General features: G+C 46.2%; 1 protein-coding gene across 1 annotated transcript; it reads left to right on the forward strand.

The window, feature by feature from the left end:
• The first annotated feature begins 3598 nt into the window (after nucleotides 1–3598).
• On the forward strand, nucleotides 3599–9833 carry LOC124676381 (galactan beta-1,4-galactosyltransferase GALS1-like). Its single transcript, XM_047212456.1, has 2 exons — nucleotides 3599–4812; nucleotides 9488–9833. The coding sequence occupies exons 1-2, from the start codon at nucleotides 3599–3601 to the stop codon at nucleotides 9831–9833; spliced, it is 1560 nt and encodes a 519-aa protein (XP_047068412.1).
• The last annotated feature ends 9797 nt before the right edge of the window (nucleotides 9834–19630 follow it).

Consider the following 19630-nt stretch of genomic DNA (forward strand, 5'->3'; position numbering starts at 1 on the left):
AACTGAAGATCGACAGTCAGGCCGGCAGTGCCGGGCCGAAAACGCCGGCAGTGCCGGGGTGTACACACCGGCAGTGCCGGCCCGGAGTTGCCGGCAGTGCCGGCCACTGCCAGGTTCCAGCTTCTTCCTTCTTTTCTTTTCTTCCTTTTTGAGTGGGTCGAGATTTTCCGTGGTATCTTTTCCATAACTGTAAACCACTTAGCACACGGTTAAATTGTCACCGGTGTTGTTAACAAACACACAAACCTTAGAGATCATGAAATGTTCTTTCACTCGTCTCCGCGTGCTATCGGTTATCTCTAACCGAACTCCTTACTTGTGATTTAACTGCCTGTGAGAGCCTTCGTGCTCGAGTTAGTTGTATCCTCATATAGGTTGCTCCACCTAGTTTGCATTAGGCTCACCTTTATATTCCGCAAAACCTAATATTGAAAGAATTAAAACTTGTAGAAACCTATTCACCCCCCCTCTAGGTTTACCATCTCTATACTTCCAACTATATATCATTATTATTATATCTACATTCACAAAGAGAAGGCCTAGAAGTTGATTGATGTACCCAAACATAAGGAACGGGCGGTATGTTCTGGTCTTCTTAGGTCACCATCAATAATGACTAATACATGCACAAAGTATGCAATTTTCGAGTGCATTACTTTTAAATGTGCAAATAGAAACTTTCAAACAGTATTGTGTTTGATGTATATATGTACCGTTAATTACAAACACTTTGATTTATTGCATGAAGTTTAAATGTTTTGGGCCGTAGCAATACACGGGCATTCAACTAGTTGTGTTGTAATAATCAAGTTAACATGAGTTTACATGCACAAAGGAAAGAAAGATGGAACATAGAAAATACATATAAGGAATCTATTAAAACACCCATTCCATATCAATCCAAAATGATATAAGTCTTAGTTACTCTAACAAATAATATGACCTTTGTTCCAAGAAACACAGCATAAGTCAAAGCCAACTAAGTTTGACAAAGTGTATAGAATAAAATATCAACTCATGGTAGCTCTATTAATATCGATTTGATATTACAACTTAGAGCATCTCCACCCGCGTCCCCCAAAGCATCCCCAAAACAACGACGGATTTAACGTTTGGGAGACGCGTTTTCTTCGTGCCATGTTTAGTGATGTCGCTCCCCAGCCGCGTCCTCCAAACAGAATTTTCAATTTTTAAAATTTCATAGAAAATAGTTAAATTCATTCAAACTTGCTATATATTACATAGTTTCGAACGAAATTCAATGAAATTTAAACCTAAACCCTAATAGTACTTGCGGTGGCCAAAGAGGTCGTAGTACTGGTGGAAGTTGTACATGTCATCGACGATGATGCCCTGCTTGTCGCGCTCGTCGGGCTTGTCGACGGGCTCATCCTTCACCGCGCCGCTTGGCCCAGCTTCGCCGTCGTCGGTGAGATCGACGAGCGGCTTCCCGGCGTCACGGATGGACATTGCGATCACCGCGCCGAGGTCGCCCCTCCAGGCGTCCTTGTCGTTCAACGACGCCGCGTGCAACCGTAGGGTTTGTAGCATAGAAAACAAAAAAATTCTACCGTAAAGACGAATAAAACCAAGATCCAATCTATGAAAAGCCAAGATCTAATCTATGAGATCGGAGCAACGAGATAGAAGACAAACTAACCCTCGAAAATCCAAAGCCTTAACAAGATCAGATCTCGTGGTTGATGTAGATGATCGTTCTGGTGCTGCAATCCGGCAACACTTCCTTACTCGGTCACACGTACGGTGTCGATGAAGTCCTTCCTCTTCCCGTTCCAGCGGGCAGCAGAGGAGTAGATCCCCTCGAAATCCTAGCAGCACGACGGCGTGGTGGTGGTGGTGGAGGAGAATTCCTGCAGGGCTTCGCCTAAGCCGGAGCAGGAGAAACTGGGAGGGAGGAGAGGTGGCAGATTAGGGTTGCGTCCGAAGAGCGTATGGCCGGCCACCCCACCCCTCTTTATATAGTGGGGCACGACTAGGGTTTCCCAAAACCCATCCAGGGTCGCCGCCTGGAGGGCCCAGACCATGCCTAGGCGCGGACAGGGGTGGGCCCGCTCCTAGGGGTGGTCTGGCCCCCTCCCGGCCTTTCTCCGTTTCCCCTTTGGACTCCGTCTGCGTGACAGAAAAATAAGAAATTCTATTTTTGTTTCGTCCAATTTCAAGAATATTTCCAGAACAACTTTTCTAGAATACAAAACAGCAGAATTCTTCCAAAACAATTTCCGAAACATAACTTGCCTTATATGAATCTTATTCTCTGGACCAATCCGGACCTCCTCGTGATGTCCTGGATCCCATCCGAGACGCTAAACAATATTCAGTCTCCATCTCATATTCCATACTTCCGTGCATCCCGGGAAACCCTCTTGCTACATTTTTTTTGTAGGATCCGAGCTGTATCATCTCATTTTGGTGCTATCAAATAGTTTTTAGCAAACACCGCTATGACGGCTCAGCAAAACATGTAGAGCGTCTCTGTACATGTCGACTCTGCCATCCGTAGGTAGTCATTGGTTGTATCTGGAGGAGCTCCGATGCATTTCTGAATTGAGGTGAAGCCCCACAAATCTGTGCAATCTTGTTTGGCCATGAAGTAGTTGTCGTACTCCCTGACGCCGTAGAAAATCTTCAAAAACAGCTCCTTGTTCATCCTAAACCAGCGCCGAAAATCCTTCGGCGAATGAGTCGCGTCGTCGTTGAAGTAGTCGGCGTCAAGTAGCATTGCACCGGCTTGACGATGCCGGTTGATGTTCCTCCTCTTGCCTAGCTTTGAGCCGCCGCGCTGAGGCTCGACGAAGAAATGCTGGCGAACGGGCATCATGCTCGTCAGAATCAGCTGCTGCTGTTGCCTCCGGACAGCCTTATCGTTCTGCTCCTCCGTGAACAGCTGCACCATCATCTCGTCGTCACCGTCCATTGCGGCAATCGGACGAACACCTTGCGAGTAGGGCGGTTGTGCTGCGGTGACGACGAGCTCTGTTCCGGTTTTTCAACGTTTATCAAATTATTAGTCAAAGTTTACACTATGGTGGTGGATTTATATATAAAAATATAGGGAGGATTTTGTTTCCAAGTACAGGATCTACGGGCACAATGAATTATTGAGCAGATCTCGAAGTTCTCAACGAAGCTAGAAGGGCCTAGCCGCCTAGGCAAGACAAGAGCACTCACTGTTGTCCCTTTTGCCCGTACCCCGTAGAACCCTACAGGTTACACAGCCCACAGGCAAAGCCCCCCAAAGTCCAAAGGAAAACAGAGAAAGAGAGGAATCCCGAGCTCCCCACACCCACATAGCCACACAGCCTCATCACTCATCGGCCCTCACTCCACTTCTTCCGCCGATTTCTCCCCAATTTCCTTCTCCATTCCCCCATCTCCCACTTCCTTCTCCCCGTCATCTTGCAGTCGATCGATCTTCCTGCTTGGCTGGTTCCGCATTCCCCATAAATCTAGCTACCACCATAGCCGCTCCCCAAGAAGCTAGGATAAAGTTGGCAAGGACACTCCTGCTCCACTGACCCCTCCGCACGCACATTCAGCCCGGAAGCAGAGCAGATCGAGTCAGACAACCGATCTTCCCATGAAGCCCGCCGCCGTGAGGAAAGACGCCGGCGGCGGTGCCGCATTCGGCATCTCCTGCCTCGACATCAAATCCTTCATTGCCTCGCTCGTGCTGCTCACCCTCATCATGGCGCTCTGGCAGCTCCACCCGTACCAGCCCATCCTCGCCATCACCCGCTCCTCCTCCTCTTCCTGCCCACTCCTTCCTCCAACTACCACCACCGTCGCATCCTCCCTCCCCACCACCGCCGCCGCCGCCGCCGCTGTACCATTCTCCAACTCCACAGCCGGCAGAGCCGCATCAACAACCGCCGCCAGAGCGACAAGGCCAACCTCGCCGCCACCCCGTCTTCCAAAGGACCCCAACAAGCGGGAGCTGCGGCCGTACGGCAGCGCGGCGGCGCTGTTCGTCCAGATGGGCGCCTACCGTGGCGGCCCCCGCACATTCGCCATCGTGGGGCTGGCGTCCAAGCCGGCGCACGTCTTCGGCACCCCCTACTTCAAGTGCGAGTGGCTCCCCAACCCGGACCCGGCCGGCGGCGGCGGCGCGCCGAGGCCCGTCCGGACCAAGGCGTACAAGATGCTGCCCGACTGGGGCTACGGCCGCGTCTACAGCGTCGTCATCGTCAACTGCACCTTCCCGTCCAACCCCAACGCCGGCAACCGCGGCGGGAAGCTCCTCGTCCACGCCTACTACTCCACCGCCTCCCGCCGCTACGAGCGCTTCCTCGCGCTCCAGGAGGCGCCGGGGTCCTACGACGAGGCCCGCTTCCGCCCGCCCTTCCCCTACCAGTACCTCTACTGCGGCTCCTCGCTCTACGGCAACATCAGCGCGCCGCGCATGCGCGAGTGGCTGGCCTACCACGCGCATTTCTTCGGCCCAAGCTCGCATTTTGTTCTCCACGACGCCGGCGGCGTCAGCCAGGAGGTCAGGGCGGTGCTAGATCCGTGGCTAAAGGCCGGCCGGGTCACTCTCCAGGACATCAGAGCGCAAGCAGAGTACGACGGCTACTACTACAACCAGTTCTTGGTCGTGAACGACTGCCTCCACCGGTACCGCCACGCCGCGAATTGGACATTCTTCTTCGATGTCGACGAGTACATCTACCTCCCCGACGGGCGGACGCTGGAGGAGGTGCTCGGCCAGCTCGAGCAGTACACGCAGTTCACCATTGAGCAGAACCCAATGTCCAGCAAGCTCTGCGTGGAGGATCCAACCAAGGACTACCCGAGGTATGCTTTTCTTGCCTGCTTTCTTTATGTTAATCTTGCTGCTGCAATTGTCTATTCCTGTTGGAATCCAGCATAGATTCGTGCAATACAATACTGCAATCGGCGTAAGATATTCTCTTTTTACCGCATAGCATTCCTGGACAGATAAGTGTGTCTTACGATGCAGCTCCAGTCATTGTCAGTTTGTTTTGTTTATCGGCACACATGCTTCAAGAACCTAGCCACACTTGTTTATGCGGTAGGTTGGTCGTGTAGTGACTGTTTGGTTCCTTACTAATTACTACCTCCGTTTCAAGGAATAATAACTGAAGGCTGTTTGACCTTGGTCCACTGCCATAAGCTATCTGTGAGACTTTCTAAATTAATCTTAGCCCTACATGTGAAATGCTGCTGGCAATTGAGGCTACTTTCCTGAGTTCTTCTTTTGCTTTGAGAGAGTGAACCTTTTTCCTTTGTGGTGCGGTGCCAGGTTATTCACTACATACAAATTTGTAAATCGTAAAGCAAAAGTACTTGTCACTAGAGGAGCAGAGGTAATTTTGTGTGCATCCTTGATGTCTCGACTACCTCTAGTATGTTGTTGAAAATTCCAGGTGTAATTGGTATATCCTCTCAGAAAAATAGGTAAATTATATAGTTTTTTTAAAATCTTTGGCACTTCCTTGTCCAAAGAATGTCTTCTCGAGTTGTGTTCCGGTGTCTCCCCCCTTCACTGAAGCAAAACCCTTTCTTCTCTCAGTCTAGGATTTTCATGTTCTCTTTGCCTGCGAGAAATCCCAATAAATTAAATACCTGAGATTTATGTCTCTACGACTGCCACCACTAGGAAATTGCATGAAGCAAAATGTAGTATTTCAATGGATATAGAGTCGTAGAGGCTAACCATCAAGGTTAAATCAGAGTCATGAATGTGTCTTAATCAATTTTCATAAAGCTAGTACGCAACATGTATATAAGTGAACCCTTATTTGTGTAACCTTTTTTGCTATGAACTGAACTGCTGCTTATCCATTTCTATTTGGTTCTCCTCTTTGCTTCCTTGGATTTAACTGGAGTATTTGAAAGTGTTTCCAAAGTACCCATGATTTTTTTCCGAAAAGGGGATAATCACCCCAGCCTCTGCATCATGATGATGCACACGGCTAGATTTGAGCCAAACAAAGTATGTTATACAAAATTCACGGATCACTCATGGTCGATACATAAATCAACCAGAGAAACATCAAAACTTAGAAACTAAGCCAACTAAGCATCCTATAGTCGAATAGTGTGACACCATCCAGCCTGGGACAAGATATCCTGTGCGACCGTCTGGAGATGGTTGCATCCAGTATCCATAAACGCCCACAGTTGCACCCAGTGGACGACCATATGAATAACCTGCATAATATTGAAAGAAGTTGAATTGTTAAACACAATATTATTTCGAACCTCCATATTGACCAGCACAAAGTGGACACACCAATGCGTATTCGATCTTTTGCTTTTTTGTCAACTCTATTCAACCAATTGCCAAACATATTGGTAAAGTTAGCTGGAGGTGGGAGATCAAAAGCGAAATACACCATGCGCCAAAGTAATTTTGCAAAAGGACAAAAGCTATAAATGCGCCAAACTAACATTCATCAAAGTCTACACAAATGCAACCAATCCATCCATTTGTTCCCATGCAATAATCTCCGAAACTGAATATTCAGAGGTACCTGAGCTAACACATCTGCAACCAAGACATTTCTATGTTGCACTATGTGATATAAAGATGGATACTGCTGCACTAAAGTTTTATCTCCCAACCAAACATCCTCCCAAAATCTAACAGCTGAACCATCACCTAAATTAAAGTGACCTCGTGCAAAGAAATCATCTTTCACATGCATTAGTCCCTTCCAGAAAGGAGAATCGGATGGTTTAACCTCAACTTGAGAGAGAGTCTTTTGAGATAGATATTTATTGTGTAGTAACTCCTGCCAAACCCCTTCTTCATTCAATAATTTGAAGAGCCATTTACTTAGAAGGCATTTATTCTTTAACTCTAGAACCTCAATACCAAGACCACCTTGATCTTTTGGCCTACATATAATATTCCATTTCGTTAATCTATACTTCCGCTTTTCTCCATCTCCTTGCCAAAAAATCTAGATCGATAAAAATCGAGTCTTTTCAGAACCCCTTTTGGAATCTCAAGGAAAGATAACATAAATATCGGTAAACTTGTCAACACATAATTGATCAAAACAAGTCTATGCCCATAAGATAAGAGCTTGCCTTTCCAGCATCCAAATTTGCCCTCAAATCGAGTTTCTACCAGATACCAATCTGAATTTCTAAGGGTTTTGTAGTGAATAGGAACTCCAAGGTATCTAAACGGCAAAGAGCCCACTTCACATCCAAAAATATGTTTATATTGCTGCTCCTCTTCCCTCGCTTTTCCGAAACAAAATAATTCACTCTTATGAAAATTAATTTTCAAACCCGATAGTTGTTCAAAGATACAAAGAATTAATTTCATATTTAGTGCCTTTTGCAAATCATGCTCCATAAACAAAATCGTATCATCCGCGTATTGTAAAATTGAAATACCTCCCTCAACAAGATGAGGGATTAGGCTTCCCACTTGGCCATCTGCCTTAGCGCGCTCGATTAAAATAGCCAACATATCTACAACAATGTTGAACATGATAGGTGAGAGAGGATCACCCTGTCTCAAGCCCTTTCTAGTTTGGAAATAATGTCCAATATCATCATTTACCTTGACCGCGACACTCCCGTCTTGGACAAAATCTTTGATTAAACGACAACATTCAGGCGCAAAACCTTTCATTCTCAACGTTTGTTGTAGGAATGACCATTTAACCTTGTCATAAGCCTTTTCGAAATCAATTTTAAATAAGACCCCATCCATTTTCTTAGAATGCATCTCACGAATAGTTTCATGCAGGATAACCACACCTTCCAAAATATGTCTACCCAGCATAAAAGCAGTTTGCGTGGGTCTAATCACTTTGGAAGCAATCCCCGTCACACGATTAGTACCAACTTTAGTAAACACTTTGAAACTTACATTAAGCAAGCAAATAGGCCTATATTGTTGAATCTGAACCGCATTTTCCTTTTTGGGTAGTAAAGTAATGATGCCATAGTTCAGTTTATATAAGGACAAATCCCCATTATGCAACTGACTAAATAACGCCATTAGGTCTTCTTTAATAACTTCCCAATTTTTTTGATAAAACTCAGCGGGAAACCCATCCGGACCAGGAGCCTTGTTATGCTCCATTTGAGAAATAGCTTCATGCACCTCCTTCTCAGTAAAAGAAGAAGTAAGAAGATTATTTTCCTCAACAGAGAGCTTGGTATATCCTGATTGTTGTCCTCAATTAGATAAACATTGGACGGGATTGGGTCCCCGAAAAGCTTTTTATAAAATTCAGAGATATAAACTTCCAAATCTTCATCACCAACAATGGTCCCTTCCTCTTGCTCAAGTTGGTATATTTTCTTTTTTCCTTTTTTTGCCATTAGCAATTAAATGAAAATATTTAGTATTACTCCCCCCTTGTTGAATGTGTTTCATTTTAGCTCTCTGAGCCCATTTGGTCTCCTCATCCCTCCTTAGCTTAGTTATTTTTTCATTTGCATCCTTCAATGTAGCCCTTTCGGCTTGAGTAAGAGGAATAGTTTCTGCTTTTAGATCAAGCTCATCAATAATAGCAATTAGTCTCTCTTTCTCTTTTTTATAATTTCCACTCATACTTTTAGCCCAACCTTTTAATAATCGTCTCAAATGTCGAATCTTATTTTTCCATCGCTCAATAGGATTACGACCTGAATTAATAGAATTCCATTCCTTTGATACCATCTCATAGAATCCCTCTGGTCTGAACAACAGCTCAAAAGAGAATGTTGGTTGGTTTCCATTATGTGCTTTAATACCAGAGTCTGAGGAGAGGCGTATGATCAGACCTGTCCTTGATAAGGCTCTCACCGATACTAATGGAAATTTTGGTTCCCAATCCACTGTGGTCAAAATTCTATCTAACTTTTCATATGTGGGGTTATCTCTTCGACTAGCCCATGTAAATTGTCTCCCCGAAAGGGCAATTTCCCTTAAGTTGAGAGATTGAATTATCAAATTAAAAATAAAAGGCCATCTTGCATTAAAATTGTCATTATTCTTTTCCTCTTTTTTTCCTAATAATATTAAAATCACCACCTACCATCATAGGTAGATCTTGATTATCACACATCCTTACTAGCAGATGGGTAGAAGTCGAATGACACTTGTTTCATGATAGGTTCTTTGAAATATTTCCTCATAATAGTATTCCGTGTCCAACCCGAGTTTGGTTGTTGTAGTTATTTGAGAAATCACCGAGATTTTGATGCAGAGTCCGGGGGTTTCAACCTCCTTTTCGAGAAAAAAATCATGGCCTATTCAGTTAATGTGATTGTTTTATCTCAGTTGTACAGTTAAACAAATAAATGAAACACAACTGGTAATGGCTGCTTTAGTTGTTGAGCAAGGATTATGGTCCGCATTTTATAGAACATATCTGGCATCATTTGTTTTAAATTTACCTCAGCGTAAATAATTTCAGTGCATATGCGTGCACGTGTTGTGATTTGTCTGACATACTTTCCAGTACTAACACATTTATATGGGATTGGTCTTCAGGCAATGGGGATTTGAAAAGCTTGTTTTCCGTAATTCAATCACCGGAGTCAGACGGGATCGCAAATATGCAATTCAAGCTCGGAATGCATATGCCACTGGCGTGCACATGTCACAAAACGTCTATGGGAGGACAACCCACAACACAGAAAGCTTGATCAGATACTACCATTACCATAACTCTATCAATGTCATGGAGGAGCCTTGCCGGGAGTTCGTGCCAAAACCCACCAATGGCAGTACCGTAATGTTCGAGGGGGTACCATACCTCTACGATGATAACATGAAGCGTTTGGCAGGTGATATCAAGCACTTTGAGGAGGTGACAGTTGGTGCGGTCTACTCATAGCATCTGAAGAAAACACTTGTACGGTACATATGCACTGCTATTCTTTGGGATATATACCTTGGTCTCCATCTGTTACCTCTGTTCTGAGCTTCAGGCGGCATCCCAAATAAGCAGAGAGGAAGAATCTTGAGCCCAATGTTCAACTATTGTAAAGTTTTAGTTCTCTTCAGCATTCTCTGCTGCAATTTGACGCCTTTTCCATTATTTCCTTTTCGTTGTTGTTCAGTGTCATCTTCGATTCATTTTTTTTTATAGATTTGTGTAGACTGACTGTTGGACTTCATCAGATTCTTCCCATCTCCTGTAGCAAGCAGTGTAATGCACGACTCTTCTGAATTTGATGTACTAAACTAGATATATGGTTCAAGCTGCATCTGGAGGAATCGCATTTGCCTTTCTCATGTCTTCCTGTAAGGTGCAATGGATCTTGTATCGTGTTGTACTCTGAATGCACATATAATACAGGGCGCTGAACTGAATCACCGTCCTTGGTGTTTGGCCGGTGGGTTTGCAGCATTGATGCTTTCTGAGCATGGGCGGGCCCACTGGTGTACCGGTGCTTGTGGTGCACTAAGCTCCGTTTGCCAACTTATGAAAAAGTCATGACATAGATAATACTCGTATTTAAAATGTCATATATTTTCAGACCAAAAAATCATAACAAAGATCAACGAACAAAATAGGCGAACTCTACACTGAATTAAGGCTGGCAATGGGTGGTCGGGTTTGGTCGGGTCAACCTAGACTAGACCCATGTCCATCACCTTTATCGGGCACACCTGTGATTCACGACCCTACCCATGGGTAAAGAATGAGACCCATGCCCAAACTTATCGGGCAACCCGACCCTATCGGGCAACCCATCGGGTACAAAAAATGGAGAGTTTGACGCAACCAAATATTTAGAACACATCGGCACATTGTTGGGCTGCCAGTACGAAGAGTGGTGTGTTCCCGTTAATGGCTTTATGACTGCAAGTAATACTAATATGCACATGTTTGGTGTCTAGATACAAGAGCTTTGTGTGTAAACGATGTATACTGTCTACATGTATAATGTATGTGTATCATAGCCCACATAACATACAAAATAATTCAATTGTTTTAATTAGTAAAATTAATCGGGTGACCCATCGGGCAATCCGTGGGCATAGACTGATAGCCATGCCCGGCCCACGACTAATCGGGTTACCCATGGGTCGTTTCCATGGACGAACATCGAGAACCATACCCTACCCATTCGGGTCGGGTGCCCATGGGCAGACGTACCCATGGGTCGAAATGCTGGCTTGACACTGAATAGTTCCTAATGTAAGTTGGGCTTTGACAAATGTTTGAAGTTTGGAACTTCAACTTTTGCGACAGTTTGGATTTTTCTCTTAGAGCTTTTGAAATGGGTGTGACTAATTCTCGGTTGAATGAGGATTAACTTTGCTAATCATATCAGATGTTAAGGAGAGAAAAAAAATGACCATGATCTAGGGTTTCCGTCTCCTCGTCGGCGATGCTGCCAGTCTGCCTCCGGAGGCCATTGAGGCCTTTGAGGTGTAGCGGACTATGCCCCCTGCCGGTGGGAGGGTTTCCATTGTTCTTTTAGGAAGATTGGGTGTCTTCTTTGGTGTTTCCATTGCTCTTCCCCTTGTTGCTCGGCATGAAGATATCATTGTCGTCCTCGCACTCGTCGCACTATGCGCAAGGTAGCATTGCCGCGCTCCTCGTTTCGGCATCACTATAATGTACTTGTTTCATACACCTTGATTTCAACCTTAGAAGTTTTTGCCGTATTTCCTCGAGAGTCCTCGCATGCCAACCTAACCTAGTTAATATATGGCCTACTTCGGCAAGGAGGTTGTAACTACTGACCAGTTTCTCGATTGGCACTATCACACCCTCTCTCATGACTGAAACACAACCAGAGAGTATGGGACATCTGCATGGAAAACTACGATCTGAAGGATCACCCGACATCTTCGACAAGATACAATGGGCTACAATGAAATGTGGGGGGGGATTTATAGGACAAGAAGGAAAGAAATGTGGGAAAAATCTGGCGGGAAAGGTTTGGTGCGAAAAAATTTGCCGCGTAAAAGTTTGGCTGGATTTTTTTTGGCGCGATAAAGTTTGGAGGGAAAATCAACTTTCTTTATTAAGACATCTCACGAAGTTAACATACAATACATCTAAAATTAAAATACAAGCGTTCTGCACTACAATAGAAATTAAAATACAACGGGCACACTAAAAATGAAATTAAGATACATCACTCTTACTCGCATCACTCTACTTACCATGCATCCAGTGTGGTCATCTGTCGGTCTTATCACCATGTTCTTCTGCTACTGCAGCCTCAACAACCTTTTCTCTTAATCTCCACCTTTCCGCTCATGGAACTTCCTACGTAGCTCTTCCTCTGCATACCTGTGTGTAACCTCTTCCTCCACCCTCTTCTGGTTCACCTCACGATTTTGAGTTTTCTCCTCCCTTAATTTTTTTCTCTCTCCTCCGCTTTATCATTAGCAGCAGCCTTTTTAGGGCGCTCCTCCCCAAAAAAGTTGCTCCATGCACGAGGGCGATGCCTTTTCTCAATGTTACGACGCGCCCAATCCAGCTGCTCCGTGTCAATCTAATGAAACCACTTGCACATGGGCGGGGATACCGCAACACAAATAAGACCGTTAATAGAAAATTAATAAAACACCAAAATATGCTTATTTATCATGTTGTTAGAACATACCACGGGCCTAGAGGATGACAAACTTGTTTGTCTGGGTGGATCATGAGTACAGTTTGCGCACATGAAAAATTTCATTCCGAACCAATCCGTAAAATCCTCCACCTACTTCAGCTACACAAGATGGTCGCACCATCGCCGCTCCGCTCTCACCCCTGGGGCAAGCTTGCATTATTCATCTTCTTCCGCCTGATATCCTGGTCCGAACAAGGCACACTCATTCACTAAAATATTTTACGAAGGGAAGACGGAAGCGGAGAAGCCAAACTTGACCCTGCTGTTTTAATTTGTAGGTGGGTAAATATGCTTTATATAGCCTTCAATTAGTACGAACAGTACCAAAAAAGATACTGCAGAAAAATTAGCAAGGACCGTTGATGTGGGCATTAGTCTTCGGGTAACTAATATTGCACTACCTCTTGCGGCCCAACCAGGGGCTCATGAAGGCACTCGATGGCAAGGCGGGCCACTACATCGGTGCCGAAGAAGAATCGTTGAAGAACAAGACAAGGAGATGAAGAATACAAGAAAAGTTTAGAACTAGAACCCTTTGTAACCTACTCGTACCCGGAGATCTCTCGAGAGACCTGGCTCCCAATATAAGGGCCAGGAGAGAGGCTGCCGAGGACACGCGCAATCTTAGCAATCATAGCCACCGCAAGTCTAGAGCTAGATCCCTGCAGAACTTAGTCCCTCGACGAGATCATAGCCGAAACCTTCGGCACCCCATTGTAACCCGATATTTTCATAATCAAGATCAGACAGGCAGGACGTAATGGTTTTACCTCATCGAGGGCCCCGAACCTGGGTAAATTGCTCTCCCCACTTGTTTGATAACCGATGTCTCGTGTCAGCCTACATGATTCCATCTACCCTAAGCCCCATACGGAGGGCATTGTCGAGGAGTACCCTCGACAATTGGCGCCATCTGTGGAAAATCTGTCGGCACAGGGCATGTCATCGGCAGTTCCAGTAACGTCTGCAACGTTCGTGTTCGAATCTCCAACGCCACCAAGTCCAAGAAGTTCGGTTCGTTGCAGATCCTTTGAGTATGCACCACGCACTGAGGCGTCGCATCCGATCTCTACGGAGTCGCGCGGCAACATGGATACGACCTTCGGTGGTGTCCACTACATCATCGATTCCATAGGTTTTCTTCGCCTTCCTAGTTCAAGCGCGTCAAGCCCAAGAATTTCGGTGCCAGATAACATCACGCCAGCAGTGGCTTTGAAAGTCCTGCCCGGGAGTATTGGGGAAGGCAGTCGAAGCAGTTTCGGCATCAGAGAGGAGCAACGGAAGAGACGAAGGGATTCACACCGCGCAGAAGAAGAGCGAGTTGCAAGCCGCCCTCGACAGTATGAACGAGGATGTTGCAATGTGTAGTCAAACAAGAGCCGTCTTCGCACACCTTATTTATCGGCTACGGAGCAGCTTGAGGCTCCATGTTACCTGCATTCTTACATCGACCCGAAAGATAATCTTGAAAAGGTCACTCACCTGCTTAGGAATTGTCGGCAGTTCCTTGAAGTCTGACAGTTTTGCGAGGATCTTAGGGCCGAGCCAGCAGCAAAAGCTCACTCGAAGGAAAGGGTTGCAGCTTATAGTTACCCACCAGAGCCATACATACCCGAAGGAGGAGACGTGTATGTACCAACCGAAGTATTCCCAGTGTCTCGAGGATAGGTCAACATGATCCATAAAACCAGCTTTTCAAAGGAGAAGCCAAGAAGTTTACGCGAGAGGTGAAGTATGCAGAGGTCGCTATGGCCGAGGTACCGAAATATATCGACTGGTCAGACCAAAACATATTTTTCGGCAAGGTGATGCGTGCAATCGACACGTCCGTTGGGAACCCCAAGAGGAAGGTGTGATGCGTACAGTAGCAAGTTTTCCCTCAGAAAGAAACCAAGGTTTATCGAACCAGGAGGAGCCAAGAAGCACATTGAAGGTTGATGGCGGAGGAGTGTAGTGTGGCGCAACACCGGGATTCCGGCGCCAACGTGGAACCCGCACAACACAATCACAAAACTTTGCCCCAACGTAACAGCTGAGGTTGTCAATCTCACCGGCTTGCCGTAAACAAAGGATTAGATGTATAGTATGGATGATGATGATTGTTTGCGAAGAACAAGAAAGAACAATTGCAGAGAGATTGTATTTCAGATGTAAAGAATAGGACCGGGGTCCACAGATCACTAGTGGTGTCTCTCCCATAAGATAGCAGATGTTGGGTGAACAAATTACAGCTTGGGCAATTGAAAAATAAAGAAGGCATAACAATGCACATACATATATCATGATGAGTACTATGAGATTTAATCGTGGCATTATGACAAAGTACATAGACCGCTATCCAAAGATGCATCTATGCCTAAAAGTCCACTTTCAGGTTATCATCCGAACCCCTCCAGCATTAAGTTGTAAACAACAGTACAATTGCATTAAGTATGGTGCGTAATGTAATCAACACAAATATCCTTAGACAAAGCATCGATGTTTTATCCCTAGTGGCAACAAGCACATCCACAACCTTAGAACTTTCTCGTCATCGTCCCAGCATTTAATGGAGGCATGAACCCACTATCGAGCATAAATACTCCCTCTTGGAGTCACAAGTATCAACTTGGCCGAGCCTCTACTAGCAACGGAGAGCATGCAAGAACATAAATAACATATACGATAGATTGATAATCAACTTGACATAGTATTCAATATTCATCGGATCCCAACAAACACAACATGAAGGATTACAAATAGATGATCTTGATCATGATAGGCAGCTCGCAAGATCTAACATGATAGCACAATGAGGAGAAGACGACCATCTAGCTACTGCTATGGACCCATAGTCCAGGGGTGAACTACTCACACATCGATCCGGAGGCGATCATGGCGATGAAGAGACCTCCGGGAGATGATTCCCCTCTCCGACAGGTGCCGAGGCGATCTCCCGAATCCCCGAGATGAGATTGGCGGCGGCGGCGTCTCTGGAAGGTTTTCCGTATCGTGGCTCTCGGTACTGGGGGTTTCGCGACGAAGGCTTTAAGTAGGCGGAAGGGCAGGTCAAGGGGCGTCACGAGGGCCCCACACAACAGGGCCGTGCGGGCCCCTTTCTGGCCGAGTCGCCCTGTTGTGGTGGCGCCTCGTGGCCCCACTTCGTCTCCTCTTCGGACTTCTGGAAGCTTCGTGCTAAAATAGGACCCTGGGCGTTGATTTCGTCCAATTCCGAGAATATTTCCTTACTAGGATTTCTGAAACCAAAAACAGCTAGAACAACAGAATCGGCTCTTTCGGCATCTCGTCAATAGGTTAGTGCCGGAAAATGCATAATAATGACATATAATGTGTATAAAACATGTGAGTATCATCATAAAAGTAGCATGGAACATAAGAAATTATAGATACGTTTGGGACGTATCACAAGGCAGATCATCCGAAGGCCGTTCCAAGACCTGGCCACGCAGCCTTAGTCCTCGAAGCACGGATTGGAGGTTACAACATGAGCAAGGTGTTTATGGATGGAGGAAGTGGGCTGAATTTGTTATTCGCCAGCACAATGAAGGCAATGGGACTAACGGTTGATATGCTCAAAGAATCTGATATAGGTTTTCACGGCATCATCCCAACCCAACCCGCTTATCCCCTTGGCAAAATATCACTGGATGTAGTTTTCGGCACACCTAGCAACTTCAGAAAGGAGAAGCTTGAATTTGAAGTGGTTGATTGGGAATCCCAGTATCATGCCATCCTCAGCAGACCAGCGTTTGCCAAATTCATGGCGGTACCTCATTATGCATATCTACAACTGAAGATGCCAGGCAATAACGGGCAGCAATAACCGTTCACGGAAGTTTTTCTCGATCTGATAGCTGTGACAGGGATTTCCAGAGGATTTCCTCGAAGTTTGGCGCTAAGGAAGAGCTTATCAGCGGTGTATGCAAGCTTGTCTTGGGGAGCAAATCGGTCGGAATATTGAAGTCTATATTGATGATATCGTGGTCAAAACCAAAACCGCAGTCACCCTCATCGACGATCTGCGCGAAACTTTCGATAACCTCGACAGATACAAAATAAAGCTGAACCCGAAGAAATGTTTTCTCGGGGTGCCAGGAGGACAGGTGCTCGGGTACTTCATCTCAGCTTAGAGGAATAGAGGCCAATTCTCTAAAATTCAAAGCTATCCTCGACATGGAACCGCCAAAGAATTTGCATCAAGTGCAACTGTTGGCAGGGCGATTGGTAGCACTTAGCAGATTTATCGCCAAGTTGGGAGAAAAAGCTTTGCCCTTTTATCAGTTGATGAAGAAATCGGAAAAATTCGAGTGGACAGCCGAGGTGCAGGAATCCTTCGATAACCTAAAAAAGATACTGTCGACATCCCCAGTTCTCGTGACTCCACATGAAAAAGAACCAATGCTAATGTATATAGCTGCAACAGTGCAAGTCTTCAGCACGGTCTTAGTCGTTGAGAGAGAAGAAGCAAGGATATTTCATGGTGTACAACGACCTATTTACTACCTCAGCGAGGTACTCACCCCAGCAAAGCAGCGATATCCTCATCACCAGAAGCTAGCATATGCCGTATGGAGGATAGCACGGAAGCTACGGTATTATTTCACAGAGCACCCGATTATTGTGGTAAGCGAAGCACCATTGAAGAATATACTGACCAACCCGGAGGCCACGGGTAGGATATCTCAATGGGCTATCGAAATAGCACCACACGATATAACCTATGTCAATCGGACAGCAATCAAATCTCAGGTTCTCCCAGATTTCTTGGCTGATTGGATTCAATCGCAAACTCCAGTAGCACCCGACATGTCTCGATCTTGGACAATGTACTTTGACGGGTCAAAACGGAGTACAGGTGCAGGTGCAGGAGTAATATTGATCTCACCACAGGGAGACAAGATGAGATATATTTTGCGGATGAACTTTTCGCTGCCGACAAATAATGAAGCAGAATATGAGGCACTGTTGCACGGGATGCGTATGGCTAAGGCATGTGGAGCAACCCGTTTGGAGATTTATGGTGATTCAAATCTTGTAGTACAACAGTCGATGAATCTATGCGATGCAGTTAGTGATAACATGATCGCTTACCGTCAACTATACCAATCTATGGAAGCCAAATTCGAAGGGTGCGAGCTAAAACACATTGGAAGAGCCAGTAATGAGGAAGCCGACGCTCTGGCAAATATAGGGTCCACATGTTCCCCTATCCCAGATAGAGTCTTTTATGAAGTTATTGCTCAAAGGTCAATTAAAGAAAAAGTATCGGCACCTCTGGGAGTGTCAACCGATAGTCCAACGAGTAAAGAGGATGCCGAAGGTCCTGCACTACTGTTATCACCGGAATTTGACCAGGTCAGAGGTGGGCTGCGATCAAGATGGATTTAAAGAATATACATGGGAGAAATATGTGAATCGGCCTTTATATGCAAGTTTGGGCTAGTTTGCCCTTGTATCTGTAACATATTAGGTTACGTGTCGATTAGGAGTTAGAGTTTTACCCGTGCACGGTTAGGTGCACGCTTGAGTTAGAAAGTCCCTCGGACTATAAATATGTATCTAGGATTTATGGAATAAACAACAACCAACGTTCAACACAAACAAATCTCGGCGCATCGCCAACTCCTTCGTCTCGAGGGTTTCTCCGGTAAGCACCATGCTGCCTAGATCGCATCTTGCGATCTAGGCAGCACAAGCCTCGTCCATGTTGTTCATGCGTTGCTCGTCTGAAGCCTTTTTGATGGCGAGCAACGTAGTTATCTTAGATGTGTTAGGGTTAGCATCGTTCTTCGAATTACATGCTTTCGTTATGCAACCCTTGCACATCTAGCCGCCCTTACACCTATCTCAGGTGTAGGGGCGGCACCCGCTTGATCATAGTTTAGTAGATCTGATCCGTTACGGTTGCTCCTTGTTCATCAAGGATTAGTTTAACATCCGCAATAGTTAGGCCCTACAAAGGGTTGGAGGATCCAGCGTCGTGTAGGGTGACGTTTGCTAGCCCTAGAAAGGATGTTCCGGGGATCAACCTCGTGTTGGTTTTTAGGCCCTGTCTAGGATCGGCTTACGGTCACCGTGCGCGAGCGCGAGGCCCAATCGTGAGTAGGATGATCCGATTATGCGGTGAAAACCCTAAATCGTCGTAGATCTCATTAGCTTTATCTTGATCAAGCGGGACCACCATATATTCGGACACCTTGTATGAATCATGGGTGGATCGGCTCTTTGAGCCGATTCACAGGATAACCTGAGAGCCGATCGAGGCTCGTATTTAATGTTTACGTGTATGCCATGCAGGAAACTAAGCGAGGCATCATCCACACCTTCCTGACCAGGTATAGGTCAGGTGGCACGCCCTTGCGATTAGCATCGGACGTGTGACCAGGAGGCTTTGCGGGCCGTCGCTCTGAGGGACTGGGGCCAGCCGCAGCCCTAGTTGTTCCCGGCTCTACTGTGTTGCCCGTCTCTGCCCGCCAGGGGGTTTCTGACGTCAACACATTCTGGCACGCCCGGTGGGACCACCTTCGACATCCACCACATCGCCATCTGCATCCGAGATGGCGGAAAGCACTCCGGTCAAGTACGAGGATCTGCCTGATGAGCTCAAGAAGAAACATGACGAGATCAAGGCAACCCTCGAAGCCGAACTCATCGGCTCATTCCACCGAACCCGCTCCCATGGCGTCAGGTGGAAGGGGTTCACACCGGAAGGCGCACTCGATGAAGTGGACCTATCCACCCCGTCGAAGAACGCACCGAGTCGGCCGCGCCAGGAGATCAACTACATGGTGGCTCGCCGCTGCACCGCCACTCGAGAGCCCTGGTGAACACTTTGGAGCGTGTCGCTCTACGCGTGGTCCAGGAAATCATGAGCCACCGGTATTCTCCGTCGGGACCAGCTCTGGGGACCTGTCAAGGGGAGGTGCCACTCCAGTACCGCCCACCGTTGCCATGCGCTTCAGCGGCACCGGAAGTGCCGAGTTCACCGGCCTACGCCATTAACATGGTGGAGCGCACTTACCTTGAAGGGTGCCGGCCAAGATCCCCACTC

This window comes from Lolium rigidum, chromosome 1 (genome assembly GCF_022539505.1).
Source record: "Lolium rigidum isolate FL_2022 chromosome 1, APGP_CSIRO_Lrig_0.1, whole genome shotgun sequence".
NCBI lineage: Eukaryota > Viridiplantae > Streptophyta > Magnoliopsida > Poales > Poaceae > Lolium > Lolium rigidum.